This window comes from Hippocampus comes, unplaced genomic scaffold, assembly GCF_001891065.2.
Source record: "Hippocampus comes isolate QL1 unplaced genomic scaffold, H_comes_QL1_v1.1 scaffold144, whole genome shotgun sequence".
Lineage (NCBI taxonomy): Eukaryota > Metazoa > Chordata > Actinopteri > Syngnathiformes > Syngnathidae > Hippocampus > Hippocampus comes.
Genome location: NW_017805782.1, coordinates 728,119 through 741,767, shown reverse-complemented (window position 1 = coordinate 741,767; position 13,649 = coordinate 728,119). Strand labels below are relative to the sequence as shown.

The following is a 13,649-nucleotide window of genomic DNA, read 5'->3' as shown; positions in this document are numbered from 1 at the left end:
TGGGGGGGGGGGCAACACACTGATGAAAGCTTGGGGGGTGGAGGGGTACCAAGTATGTCCCGGGGCAAAGACAATGAAACAAATCAACACAACGTGGACGTCCACATTCATCAAAGTTCAAAACTCATGAGAAGGCTATTGTTCGAGCCACTGGTCACGGGGGCTATTTTAAGATGAAGGTCCTCCGATAGGTTTTATGATTTTATCCAGAAAATAGAACAGCAATTCTTTGGAAAATCCCACGCGGGCGGGGCAGAGCGCGGCGTGGGTCGCCGAGATCCAGCAGACGCAATGCGCTTTTTAATCAGCCGGGGTCATCGGCAGAGATGGACGCGCCACATGCCCCAAACAGGAAGCAGGAAGCGGCTGCCCAATGACGCGGAGATGTTCCACGTCCAGATGTTTACTGGCGACCGTGAAAATCAGCGCTGACGAATGACTTGAACAAATGTCAAATACAACGGAACTAAAAGCCCCCGGCTTTGGTATGGTGGAGCAAGCGGGCCATTTCAGGTAGCCCTTGTCAAGCTAAATCAGTGATGTGATCAGCCACGCACTAGGACGGACGTTTGTTTTCGCAATCGGAATCCAAGGGCTTCCTCATATTGATGGATATCGACGTTGACTTTTTCCGATGGGTAGGAGTGAAATTCAGCTTTGCAAACGACGGCGAGGCCTAACAGATACCAGCTGATGGCAGCATCGCATGGCTTTGGATTTGAGCTCAGCACAGCTTTTGAGCGGCGATGAAGAGCAGGCGGCAAATCTCAGATGCTCCCATCAATAATGTGGACGGAAAACGCCAACTCAGAAGTTCGGACAGGCTTGGACACTTCAAAATTGAACACAGTATCTATGGCGTAACCAGAGGATGCGTTGCGGTAAGTGCTAGAATGTGTGTTGCAATCGCAAAACAGGACGACCCAGTTCACGGCAAGCCACGAAGGTTCAACCCGAGCCGTGGGGTGAGATTCATTTTATCGTTGCATACCTGGACATAAAAGACTATTTTTTGGCGAACAAAAGTCCTTTCTCTGTCTTGTTTTCGTCGGCGACTTTGAGCTGAGCGGCTCCTGGGGCCGACCTTACGTGTTCCACTGGAAATGAAAGCTCACGCTGCAGGCTACATATCATTTGGATCATTAGCGTGAGGCCCTCTGCGACATATTTTCCCTTGAATCAAACTGGACCTCAGTCAGCCCTTCATCTCACAACTATGTGCAAACGTTAAGTGGCTTTGTGATAAAATATGACCTGCCGCTTACTCATTTTGCTCTCCAGTCATCCCTAACATCGAGTTCCTCCTCGTGCCTATCGCTGTGTCGGCCTCGTCTGGCAAAACTTCCTGACATGCAAGAGGAAAGTTAAAAAAAAAAAAAAAAACCTCCCCTGGCAGTGACCGGGCCAATTGACCTCGCACGGGCCGACGGAGTCCTGATGAGCGTCTAAGCCATGAGCCAAAAGAGGGGGTGCGTCGGAGCGGATGGCATCAAAGTTTAACATTCATAATACAGAAAATGAGAAGGCAATCAGTGTGAAGTGGAGCCAAAAGCTTCTTTGCTCCATGGTGGGAATGTCGAGAAAACCTTTTCGATCCAATTCACTGAGGAGACGTAAAGAGTACAAGTGCAGCAGTCCCCCGCAATATTGCGCTTCCTCTACTTTGGTTGCAGATTTTTCTGTTGAACATTTTCAAAGTGTGTCCCAAGTTTTTATAGATTTAAATATTATATGGAAGGACAAACGAGAGGAGCCACAGTCTCGCGGGTTGCAAAATAGTAAGCGCGACATCTATCACGTGTCTGACGCGGCTCTCAAAAAGTCGAAACTTGCGAACGCACGCAAGCTCCATTTCCCATGATGAGCCTTCCGTTCCCGCCACCGAAGACATATGCCATCGAGTCAGGTGCTTCCTTTTTTGGAACCGATCATCCCCAACAGCTGCTGAAGAGGGTCTCCTCTGACGGATGACTTGGAAAAGTCTCAGGGGGGTGGGGGGCAAAGACAATGAAACAAATCAACACAACGTGGACGTCCACATTCATCACAGTTCAAAACTCATGAGAAGGCTATTGTTCGAGCCACTGGTCACGGGGGCTATTTTAAGATGAAGGTCCTCCGATAGGTTTTATGATTTTATCCAGAAAATAGAACAGCAATTCTTTGGAAAATCCCACGCGGGCGGGGCAGAGCGCGGCGTGGGTCGCCGAGATCCAGCAGACGCAATGCGCTTTTTAATCAGCCGGGGTCATCGGCAGAGATGGACGCGCCACATGCCCCAAACAGGAAGCAGGAAGCGGCTGCCCAATGACGCGGAGATGTTCCACGTCCAGATGTTTACTGGCGACCGTGAAAATCAGCGCTGACGAATGACTTGAACAAATGTCAAATACAACGGAACTAAAAGCCCCCGGCTTTGGTATGGTGGAGCAAGCGGGCCATTTCAGGTAGCCCTTGTCAAGCTAAATCAGTGATGTGATCAGCCACGCACTAGGACGGACGTTTGTTTTCGCAATCGGAATCCAAGGGCTTCCTCATATTGATGGATATCGACGTTGACTTTTTCCGATGGGTAGGAGTGAAATTCAGCTTTGCAAACGACGGCGAGGCCTAACAGATACCAGCTGATGGCAGCATCGCATGGCTTTGGATTTGAGCTCAGCACAGCTTTTGAGCGGCGATGAAGAGCAGGCGGCAAATCTCAGATGCTCCCATCAATAATGTGGACGGAAAACGCCAACTCAGAAGTTCGGACAGGCTTGGACACTTCAAAATTGAACACAGTATCTATGGCGTAACCAGAGGATGCGTTGCGGTAAGTGCTAGAATGTGTGTTGCAATCGCAAAACAGGACGACCCAGTTCACGGCAAGCCACGAAGGTTCAACCCGAGCCGTGGGGTGAGATTCATTTTATCGTTGCATACCTGGACATAAAAGACTATTTTTTGGCGAACAAAAGTCCTTTCTCTGTCTTGTTTTCGTCGGCGACTTTGAGCTGAGCGGCTCCTGGGGCCGACCTTACGTGTTCCACTGGAAATGAAAGCTCACGCTGCAGGCTACATATCATTTGGATCATTAGCGTGAGGCCCTCTGCGACATATTTTCCCTTGAATCAAACTGGACCTCAGTCAGCCCTTCATCTCACAACTATGTGCAAACGTTAAGTGGCTTTGTGATAAAATATGACCTGCCGCTTACTCATTTTGCTCTCCAGTCATCCCTAACATCGAGTTCCTCCTCGTGCCTATCGCTGTGTCGGCCTCGTCTGGCAAAACTTCCTGACATGCAAGAGGAAAGTTAAAAAAAAAAAAAAAACCTCCCCTGGCAGTGACCGGGCCAATTGACCTCGCACGGGCCGACGGAGTCCTGATGAGCGTCTAAGCCATGAGCCAAAAGAGGGGGTGCGTCGGAGCGGATGGCATCAAAGTTTAACATTCATAATACAGAAAATGAGAAGGCAATCAGTGTGAAGTGGAGCCAAAAGCTTCTTTGCTCCATGGTGGGAATGTCGAGAAAACCTTTTCGATCCAATTCACTGAGGAGACGTAAAGAGTACAAGTGCAGCAGTCCCCCGCAATATTGCGCTTCCTCTACTTTGGTTGCAGATTTTTCTGTTGAACATTTTCAAAGTGTGTCCCAAGTTTTTATAGATTTAAATATTATATCGAGACAGATGAGAGAGAGAGAGAGAGAGAGAGAGAGAGTTAACTTGAGAGGGAGGTGAGGGGGGTTAATGTACAATGGATCATTGTCCAGTAGTCGAGGCGGAAGCTACCAGATGAAATAAAAATGTCAACATCTCTTCATTTCAACCTTCAAGTAATGCGTGTATCATCAACAGCTTTAGCTCAAAACTGCAACAAGTGGGCACGCACCTTGGGTGAATTTCATATAATGGACTCGCTTTTTGGACGTCTTGGATTTCTCTTCCAGGCTGAAGCCTTTCTGCTCCTCCGACTGAGTTTCTGCAGGACATACACGGACGGGGTGGAGGGCATCCAAATGAATAGTGCGTTACTCCCTTCCCGTCAAACGCTGTGGTGTTTTCCACAGCTTAATAGCCAAAATGTCCCATGTTTTGTACCGCAGCACCCTCTAGTGTCCCAGGAAGGGAAGAGATGGGGCTCCGATCTCGAAATGTTCTCATACAGAAGAGAATGTTGCAAAATAAACCGGGGGGAGGGGGCACGGTTAAATCATTTCATCGGTCCACTCGAATTTTGGTTTGCGACACAGAGCACCCCTCTCCCCCGCCCCCAAAAATGTGTTTTTATTACCTGTGCTATTTTGGCCATGACAGTTATTGAGCTGAGCAAGGAGGTCGTTGAAATCATCCTGGTGTGCAATCCAGTTGTCCTGGAAACACAAGGGTGGGCATTAACTGAATTTCATCCAATCAAACTGGAGAGTGCAGATTTTGTTGGTTGAGAAATGTATACTGGGACACTCCGGACAAGAGAACTTGGGCTAACTCCTTCATGAAAACTCATGATGAGGACAGGAAACAGAGACAAAACGTCCACCGTTTTCTCCGAGAAGCAAAGGTCAAGTGCAAAAGTGCAAAATGAGCTCACCTCTTGGCTGCCATTGGCGCCTAGGCCATAGCTGTTGTTTTTCACTTTGACTTTGATATGGTCAATGGCTCCTTGCTCACTTCTGCCGAGGCCCTGCACACAAAGTGCTCTTTTGAGTGACATACACGACATGGCTCTGGTCACACTGACAACACATCAAGTACAACAACCCAAATTGTCATTGACAGTTTTTTTTTTCTTTTTCGTGTGAAGCATATATGACGACCCATCCATTATTTATTACATGTTGTAAATTCTATTTGTATTCCATTCACTGATTCTTTCACAGACCACTAGCAAGACCCCCATTGTTTTTAATGCTTTTTTTTTTTTTACAGTACACTTACTTACGCTCTCACGTGTGGGGAAAGTACAGCCAGAGTCGCCGGTGAAGTTTTGCCAATACGTCGGCCCAATAAATAAGCCCTAAGCAACCTAACCCCATGACCCAACAGGGCAGCTGGGACACCCACCTTGCCCTTAGACCAGCCCATGCGCTCCAGCATCTTCTGTCCAAACTTGGACTCGTCATTGCTCCAGGCACTGTTCCGCGGATCGACTGACCACTTTTGTTTTCTGCGGGCTGAAAAAACAGAGCGGCATTTCCCCAAGAGGAATTACTAAGGAAAACAAAATTTATATACTGTATATAATTTTTTTTTGGGGGGGGGGGGTGGAAGTCAACTCAAGTTTTCACCAGGGCAAACAAAATGTTTAATATGTTTTGTGTACAGGTAATTTGTTGTGTTGTAAATAAAGCGTGTCGTTTGTTGTACAGTATTTAACTCAAAGTGAAAATGTAAATTTCACATCCGGAGTACGTCGACATATTTAAAGAACAGCTTAAAGTGTTCATCTGTACGGCCTCTTTAATTTCAACTGGTATGAATGACGCAGAGCTGAATTACAAACTAATATCAACCTGCATCTTAAGACGAATAAGGTCAGATGATATCAAGAGTCTTTACCAGAAGAACCGACTTGAGATGATAATACACGTGCACATTTGGACAGTGATGCTAAGCGGTAATGCCAGTTAGCTTGCTGAATTTTTCAGAGCTTTTTCGACAGACACACTCTTGGTCAGTTAACCCCAAGTTGTGCCACAAAAGACACGAACAGACACATTCTTAAACAAACGGAAATGTTAAATACCCACGAAAGGAGCTTATTTATGGTCATCACATAATTCTTACGTTCGGCGAGCATGGACATCATGAGGGTCCTGACGCGGCTTCAGGAGTAGGAGTCTCCCAAGGTGCCTGACGAAAATAACAGGGTGCTCTCTTGGTTGCCGGTTTGAAATTATATTTGGAATATTGTTGTGTACACTGTACGGTCCGTGGCTCATTTGGTACCGGGCCGCACAGACAGAAAGAATAATTTAAATTACCTTCGTTTTATTTATTTCGGGCGCTGAGATTTGTTTTATTTTGAAAAATCGCCGGATCCTCTGTTACATCCGTACCCAGTATGTGAATCTTGACGCAGGTCAAGGCGCGCTTCTGGTCGCGTACCGCTAAAATGAAACCTAGTCAAATGAGTAAAAAAACAAACGTATTTGGAAAGTTTCTTTGGGAAAGGCAAAAGGCCCAGCCAGGAGACAGAAGAGAAGCCTACGACTTTCATGAAAAAGAAGGCGAAATTTAACAGACAGTATCAAGAGTCCCACATCAACGGGAGATTCCCACCCACCAAGCCCACTCTGCATAACGTGGCGATGGTGAGTCGTATTTTTCATTGTACAGTATTTGCGTCGTATCTTATTTTGAAGGCACGTTTAAACGTTACCATGACGACCAGAGCGCGTTGCGGGCAAGTAGGACGTTCCTCGAGTCATGATTCGTGTTTATTAATATGTTTGGAAAATTCCACAGTTTTCATGCAGGTCATATCATGTCATTTTGTTGTATTTATCCGTCATACTTTAAAGGCCGGTCTCTGAAAATATTGTCTGACATTCAACCGGTCCGAGGGGCAAAAAAGGTTGGTGACCGCTGGTGTACAGTACAGAATTTCGCATGGAGTGTATGATCGTGTGAATGTCTTTGTACTTGGATCAGTTCTTAAATTTAGGAACTTGTTAAATGTTTGTTTGTTGTTTTATTTAAACGACCACCAAGGGGCGCTGTAATTCTAGAAAAGAGAAACGCTCGTCCCCATTAAAGTTCGATGACCCGAAAACCCTCAGCTCTTCATTTTGTGTGCGCGTGTTTCCGTGTGCGTGCGTGTTTGTGTCCTTGTGCGTGCGTGTGTGCGCGTGTGTGTGTTAAGTATGCAACTTGTTCCTATAAAAAGTCCACACATTTACAGACACATTATTATGATTTATAATTTTGCAGCAGTTTATTCAGGGTAAACTTAGCCACTGACAGTTGACAACCTGCACACGAACGTGGCATCTTGTTGTCCTTCATAAAGTCAACTCCCTTGGCTCTCAGCAGATCACACGGATTCCCGGCCAATGTTTCTGTCCTCTTTTTGTAACTGACTATTTGCAAGGCGACAAGTTGGCCGTAATTTAAATATAAGATTCACGAGGCCGGCCCGAGGCTCATCCGTGGGAGCTCACTTGAGTCAGACATATCATTTGGTTAAGTTTTTGCGGGCTGGAGAGTCCAAATGAGAGAGTGGATGAAAACAAACTGCTCCCTTTGATTTGCGCCCAATGAATCGAAAACGTTGTCTAGCATCGCCACCAAGAAGTCGGGGGCCGAAAAACAAAAGAAAGAAAAGACTGTTGTCATTTTTACAGCCAGTCTGGTTCTGATTAAATGGTGAGGTTCTGCAGAAACGCTGCAAGCGAAAACGCTCTTTGACAGCGGAGAAGTTGGTTGACCTGAAGGAGGCCTGCGGTTGTGAAAGTGGGAAAGACAGGTCAGTGGAGCAAAAACAAGTCAAAATGGCTTGACCCAATTTGAACAGCTTTTACCTGCAATCGCATGACATTTTCCGCGCCGCTCCCATGTCCGAACCCCCCCACCGTTGCCACGGCCGGCCAGACTGGCTATTATCCGAGTGACAATCTGACCCCGGAGCTGTTTTTACAACGGTGTGGCTGGAGGGATTAAAGCCACATTGTGGAACAAAGACAACGCCATATGGGCACTTTTTTTTTCTTTATTTGTCACCATCCTTGAGGTCACTCTTAGGTTCAAATACTCGTAACAGAATTCAGCGCCCAAGGTAATAGTCATACTCGTGCTCTTAAACAACTGCGCCACACTAGTGACACGACTTGGCCCATCTCGTCCGTCGACATGACGCGCTTCCTGCACCAAAATAGCCGTGACTAGTTTTTCCCCATGAGCAAAATGCACTTGCCCTCACCAGTAGGGTGAAATTGTCCGACAAAAATACCACATGGCAAGTGCGGGGCTGATTGTTCTCCTCAAGTCATATGAGCGTTTCTGAAGGTTTGTGTGCCGGTACGCTCTTTGATCTCACCGGGTCAGACCAAGGCAACCAGCGCGCATGTCATTTGAGAGGCAAAACTGCGGCCTCTTACTTCGTGACATTCTCAAATGTTGTGCAACACTTGGCGGCGGCTCAGTGAGAACGGCCGCCTTTTCAAGTCACTTCATTGTGCCGTTTTCTCCCGATGGAGGAAACAATGTGCGGCGCACACGCTTGCTTGTACCTCCGGCAGTTGCGCTGGAACGCGGTTCAACTTCATTCCGAGACAGTCGGCGGTGCAGATCCGAAAGGCCATCAAAGTCACCGGTTCTGGTCCTGACGCAAAGACGGGTTGTTCTCATGACGACCTCAGCCCAAATCGTAACATCCCTCATTCGGAACTTGTACTTGGTTGGAAAACCTGGAGCGAAATTAGGATTTTTCTGTCAATTTGACCGATATTGTCAAACCTTTTCCCCGCTAAATTGCACTCGTATCATTCATTGGAGTCGGCGAGCAACGTTGGCAAATTCACCTTCAAAATTGCAGCGGCGCAATGAGACGTAAAACACGAAATAAGTTTCAGCAGACAGCGAGTGAAGGTTGCCAAGCTCGACGTGGCCGCAAGTTTTTTTTTTTTTTTTTGTGTCATTGTGGCTTTTGTCAACCATGCAGACGCCTCGGGGGAGGGTGGCAATGGCCTCCCTCCATCGCCACGGCAACAGGTTCGAGGCACACTATTGTCATGGAGCGCTTGGCCCACTGCCCCCGCGTCTTGTCCTTCACCCCCCCCCCCCCCCGCCTGCTCCCATGTAAGCCTCTGCAAGCAGTGGGAATCTTCTTACCCCCCCACCGAGCACTGGGAGCGCTCCCATTGGCTGACGTCAGGCAAGCCTGCGGCTTACATAAGAGGCTTGAAAAAGGACTCTTCACTGGCACCGGGTCAGAAAAAAATAAAGAAGTGGAGATTTCTGCGCAAAATGGCGGGAAGGCAGCGGCAACACCAAGCAAACAAGAGCATACGACCATACTGGCAGCATTTCTCATTTCATGCCAGCCGCTTGTCTCAAATTGAGAGCCGCCGCTGCCAACCCCAGAAAATGGAGTTCCGTCGCTCTTATCAGCATGCACAGAAAGGCTCGAACCCTCTTCTTTCATCAAGAAAAAGTACATTTCGACCTTTTACTTTTTGTTCTTCTACTTCTCCCTTTCGTAATTTTGCTGCTGGAAATTGGGAATTTCTCCTTTGCGAGACAAATAAACGGTTTCTTCTCTTATCTTTACCATCGTTTGGTAAACAGCAGTCAGTTGAAATTTTGATTTCAACCGGTTTGTTGTTCCTTTTGAGTTCCTCTGCTAAAGTCTCTTTTCGTTTGGGAAAAAAAATACATTGCAACCTGGCCTAACTTTTTATGTAGTAGCACAAGAGAAAGAAGTGTTGTGGGGTGCGGTCGGCCGCAGTTGCCATTTCCGGTGTCTTCGCGCAAAGTTTGAGCTTGTTTATGCAGTGGGGCGACGATCAATCATCTCACAGCGTTCCTGCGCAAGGAATTCGTTTGACCGTCCAATACTTCTCACCTGTGGCATCTGCTTCACATGCACGCGTCCGTACAAGGAGGGCCTCCGGGGGTGACGGGACGTACTCGGGAGTCGGCTGCCAACTGCCACAAAGTCAAAATAGCGCCGCATGCTAAACTTTCTCCAACAAGTTCTCACTTGTGATGGAAAATGCTTCTCCAGCACACTCGCATGCATTGGTTTTTTTTTTTTATGTCATGTAAAAAATACAAAACAGCAGGTGTGTACATGGCCCAAGGGGATGCGAGTGTCAGGAATATTCGCAGTGCAATGAGTTCGTTCACATGTCAGAGGAAGAAAGGCCCACGACGTGCATATCGGATTGCCTAAGGTGTGTTCTTTGGAGCTTTTCAATTCCAAGTAAGGAATTTGTATTTTTTTTTTTTTTGCATCATCATGAACGTATTTGCACCCAGTCTTTTCACCATAAATAGGGTTGGGGAGGGGGAATAGAAAATAAGCCAAACTATGCAGAAAAAATGGTTTTATTTTCAACCCATGAGCAGAAAAAAAAGGACCTTTTTCTTGAAAACAAACACCTCGTCGGTACAACGCTGACGTGTCGTGCCATGTTGCCCTTCATCCCCCCCCCCAACCCCAAAATAAAATAATATTTAAGAAGCACTTTCAATGGCTACCGATAGAAAGAATAAATTATGCTGTGGAATAAACCAAAGAATTCTCCAAAACGATTTTCCACCGCTTGCCCCGCCGCACGATTTGATTTCGTAAGCCCGCCGAAGTGCATCCAAGGGCACCACTCAAGTTTTTTTTTTTTTGTTTTTTTTTTAACCTTGCTAAATCCAAAGCAATCATCGAGCTATTCCAGTTAGGCGTACATTTGCAAAGGCTCGCAAAATTTATGGTCAATTTCCATTCGAGTCAAACTCTGGATTTTTTTTTTTTCTTCCCATGCAAAGTTTCCTACTTTGAAAATTGCCAGAATTTTGCAATCCTTGTTAGGCAACCCTTGGTGATGCAGCAAAAACATTTTTTTTTCTTTCCCCGTGCAGGCGACGGGTTGTCCCATGACTGCTCCCCACCCCCACTCACCCGCAGGTTGGGCGCGGTGGAGCAATGACAGGCCTTGGGGGTGGGGGGGCTTGCGGAAAAGTGAGAGAGAGAGTCAAACAACTATGTACACAGGCCACTGAAACTGCAATCCCTCTTTGGTCATTCTATACACTATGTACAAGAAGCCTTGTTAGCTTAGCTCAGGCACCCCGAGGCTAGCTGACGCGGGCCATGCGCGTCTCGCCGCTGAGGAAGTTGAGCATGGTCTGGACCAGCTCGGGCAGGTCGTACTCGTGCTTCCAGGCCCAGTCGCGTTTGGCGTTGGAGTCGTCGAAGTCCATCGGCCAGGAGTCGGCTGCGAGGGAAGAACGACGAGCCACATTTTGTTATCTTATGACATACGGCCCAAGTGCCAAATACGTGGCCCACTTGCGGCTAAGCCAACCAAAAACGAGTCCAATTTACCGATGGCTTGCCGGACGGGGTCCACTTTGTACGAAACCTGCAGCTCGGGCATGTGCTTGCGCAGCTCCTGCACCAGCTCTTCGGGCGTGAAGCTCATGGCGTTGATGTTGTAGGTGCGCATGCCCAGCGCGTCGGCCGGCGCCTCCAGCATCTCCAAGGTGGCGCGCAAGCAGTCGTCGATGTACATCATGGGCAGCCGCGTGTCGGGCCGCAGGACGCACTCAAACTTGCCCGTCTTGATGGCGTCGTGGAAGATCTGGACGGCGTAGTCTGGGAGGGGGCACGAAAAGGGTCAATGAATTGACTCGAGCGTGCGGCAGGCTTCAAAATGAACCGTTGCATAAGAAGTGTATAAGGCTGGACGCGCTGGGACTTGACGTCGATTAAAATAATCTCTCACCTGTCGTGCCGCCGCCGGGCATGGAGTCGGCCGAAATGATTCCGGGGTAGCGGAGACAGCGGAAGTCCAGGCCGTAGCGGTGGTGGTAGTACTGCGGGGGGGGGGGGGGTCGACATTGTGTTACGGTGACAGAGTGATAGGATTGCAACACTGTCTTCCCGAAAGTCTTTCCCAAATATCGAAGAGCCGCAAACGATGCCATAAATACACACAGGTGAGCTGACTGAGCAGTTTCAATGGCGGGAAGGAATCTCCAGGCATTACCTTTTCAACACAACAGGCTTTTTCAAATGTATCTCATCTTCACTTCACCCTAAAACTACACCGATGGCTAACGAACTCCGGTGAGCGTTGCCCGTAAATTGCGCTGACCATTTAGAAGAGCGAAGGCATTCCTCATTCATCTTACCTCACCCATGAGCTCGGCGTGGACTTTGGAGACGCCGTATATGGTGCGGGGCCTTTGCACGCACAGATCGGGCGTGGGGTTGCGCGGGGACGTGGGTCCGAAGGCACCGATGGTGCTGGGGACAAACAGACGCAGGCCGTGTTCGGCGGCGATGTCCAAGATGTTGTGGAGACCTGACGAAGACCGAGAGCCGTCAGCCAAAAGAAAGAAAGAAAGAAAGAAAAGATTTGCCGGCAGGCGCGTGCGAGCGCTCGTCTCACCGGTGATGTTGACGGATCTGGCAAGGGCCACATTGGCCTCGCCGACGGCGCTGAGCAAGGCGCTGTAGTGGACCAGCCAAGTGATGCGGTTGTTCACCACGATCTCCCGCAGGTTCTTGTAGTCCAAAATGTCCGAGTAGATGAACGGGCCTGACCGTGGCAAAGGAACGTGTGTGAACCGCAATGCTTTTTGGGGGCTTTTTTCAAAAAGACCATTCATCATGAAAGAAATCCCTCAATTCATCGGACGCTTAAGAAAAATGACAGCGTGAATTTAATATGCCCTCAGTTCACTACATTTTAGAAGAAATGAATATGCCACAAAAAAGGATGAACAAATTTGATGTCATATCCAATCCATCTTTGGAACACGTCGGCTCGCTGACAAACTGTCACCTTGCCGACTGACGCGAGATGAAAAGGCTTGCTTCTTGCTCAATCCGCAGTGTGACAAAAGTGGGGAGTGAGTTGACGTACCGCTGTGGAAAACGTCGCTTGAGGGCTTCCTGATATCGGAGAGAATCACGTTGTTCTTTCCAAACTGCTTCCTGCCGAGCGACGGGTCACGTTAAATCCCCACGACAACACACACTCACACAACAGCAAAGCTCCGGCCAAGCCTTCTTACCGTAAGAGTTTTGCGAGCCCCACGCCGAGCTGCCCCAGACCACCTGCAATTGTTGACGGTCAAGCAAAGAAGACGAAATTGTGCGCGGTCCACATTGGCCCGTCTAACTTGTAAACGGAAAACAATATCGACATGATCCGGCCGGTCTGCCGTCGGGTTTGGCCCACTCACCCGTGATGAGCACTTTGGGGTGGTCCGTCTCGGAGAAGGACACAGAGTGGAAGCTGGCGTCGGACGTCACCTGGCGTGGCGAGAAGCTGATGCCGCGCACCGCCATCGCCGCCAGGGGTCGGCAGCCGCACGCCGGGCCACCCGGCGCCGCCGCCGCCTGCTTGGCCACCTTGCTGAGGGTTCTGACGACGGGCATGCTGGTTACCTGCGAGGGTTGATTCACATTTCATCATCACACTTGGTCCCATTTTTCAGCCGGAAAACCCGTTCGACTGCCACGCTATGGTGCTTGGAGTCGCTCCATCTTTTACATCAACAAAGGCCCAGTTGTGTGCATGGCCGAGAATCGCTTCGCCGGGAATGCAAACACTGAGCGTACTGGCGCTCCGCAGGGGAAAAAAAAAAGGGGGGGGCATAAACAACATGCACATTCACCAACGGGCAAATAGTGAAGACAAGTCACCAGTATTTGGAGTAGTTAAACAAGTACAAAATTGACTCCCAAGTCCCTTTTTTAAAAAATTGTCTCCCAAGACCCCCCCCCCCCACCACCACCACCAAAAAAAACAACAACAACTTAACAGTATGTCTAGTGCATTAGTTAGTTGGATTAAAAAAAAAATGGACGACCAAAGTGCCAAAAATGAAGTCACTTGTTTTGGTGAGCAACAACATGTCTTCAATGGACACGTTTTCCAATCCCCACAAATTGAAGTAATGAAATTTTACCTTCGCTTAACCCTCCGCTTCCCA

The 13,649-nt window shown here is 48.4% G+C and overlaps 2 protein-coding genes across 5 annotated transcripts in view; both read right to left on the bottom strand.

Moving 5' to 3' along the window:
- Nucleotides 1–8,694, bottom strand: part of pinx1 (PIN2 (TERF1) interacting telomerase inhibitor 1) — a 53,479-nt gene extending 44,785 nt beyond the window's left edge. The window contains exons 1-6 of one of the 4 annotated variants that reach the window (XM_019885063.1): nucleotides 7,508–7,769; nucleotides 5,772–5,837; nucleotides 5,049–5,158; nucleotides 4,576–4,668; nucleotides 4,279–4,357; nucleotides 3,877–3,966 (exon numbers count right to left, since the gene is read on the bottom strand). In XM_019885063.1, the coding sequence (XP_019740622.1) occupies nucleotides 3,877–3,966; nucleotides 4,279–4,357; nucleotides 4,576–4,668; nucleotides 5,049–5,158; nucleotides 5,772–5,793 (394 nt within the window). In that variant the 5' untranslated portion in view covers nucleotides 5,794–5,837; nucleotides 7,508–7,769. Of the gene's footprint in view, nucleotides 1–3,876; nucleotides 3,967–4,278; nucleotides 4,358–4,575; nucleotides 4,669–5,048; nucleotides 5,159–5,543; nucleotides 5,750–5,771; nucleotides 5,838–7,507; nucleotides 7,770–8,215 lie in introns of those variants that run through there. The other 3 variants (XM_019885062.1, XM_019885064.1, XM_019885065.1) reach the window with 3 other exon arrangements.
- Nucleotides 8,695–10,018: 1,324 nt separating this feature from the next.
- tdh (L-threonine dehydrogenase) overlaps nucleotides 10,019–13,649 on the bottom strand; it is a 5,663-nt gene continuing 2,032 nt past the window's right edge. Inside the window, exons 2-9 of the mRNA XM_019885035.1 lie at nucleotides 12,897–13,101; nucleotides 12,726–12,768; nucleotides 12,575–12,645; nucleotides 12,098–12,247; nucleotides 11,838–12,010; nucleotides 11,429–11,519; nucleotides 11,029–11,298; nucleotides 10,019–10,918 (exon numbers count right to left, since the gene is read on the bottom strand). Of these exons, the coding sequence (XP_019740594.1) occupies nucleotides 10,779–10,918; nucleotides 11,029–11,298; nucleotides 11,429–11,519; nucleotides 11,838–12,010; nucleotides 12,098–12,247; nucleotides 12,575–12,645; nucleotides 12,726–12,768; nucleotides 12,897–13,101 (1,143 nt within the window). The 3' untranslated portion in view covers nucleotides 10,019–10,778. The remainder of the gene's footprint in view (nucleotides 10,919–11,028; nucleotides 11,299–11,428; nucleotides 11,520–11,837; nucleotides 12,011–12,097; nucleotides 12,248–12,574; nucleotides 12,646–12,725; nucleotides 12,769–12,896; nucleotides 13,102–13,649) is intronic.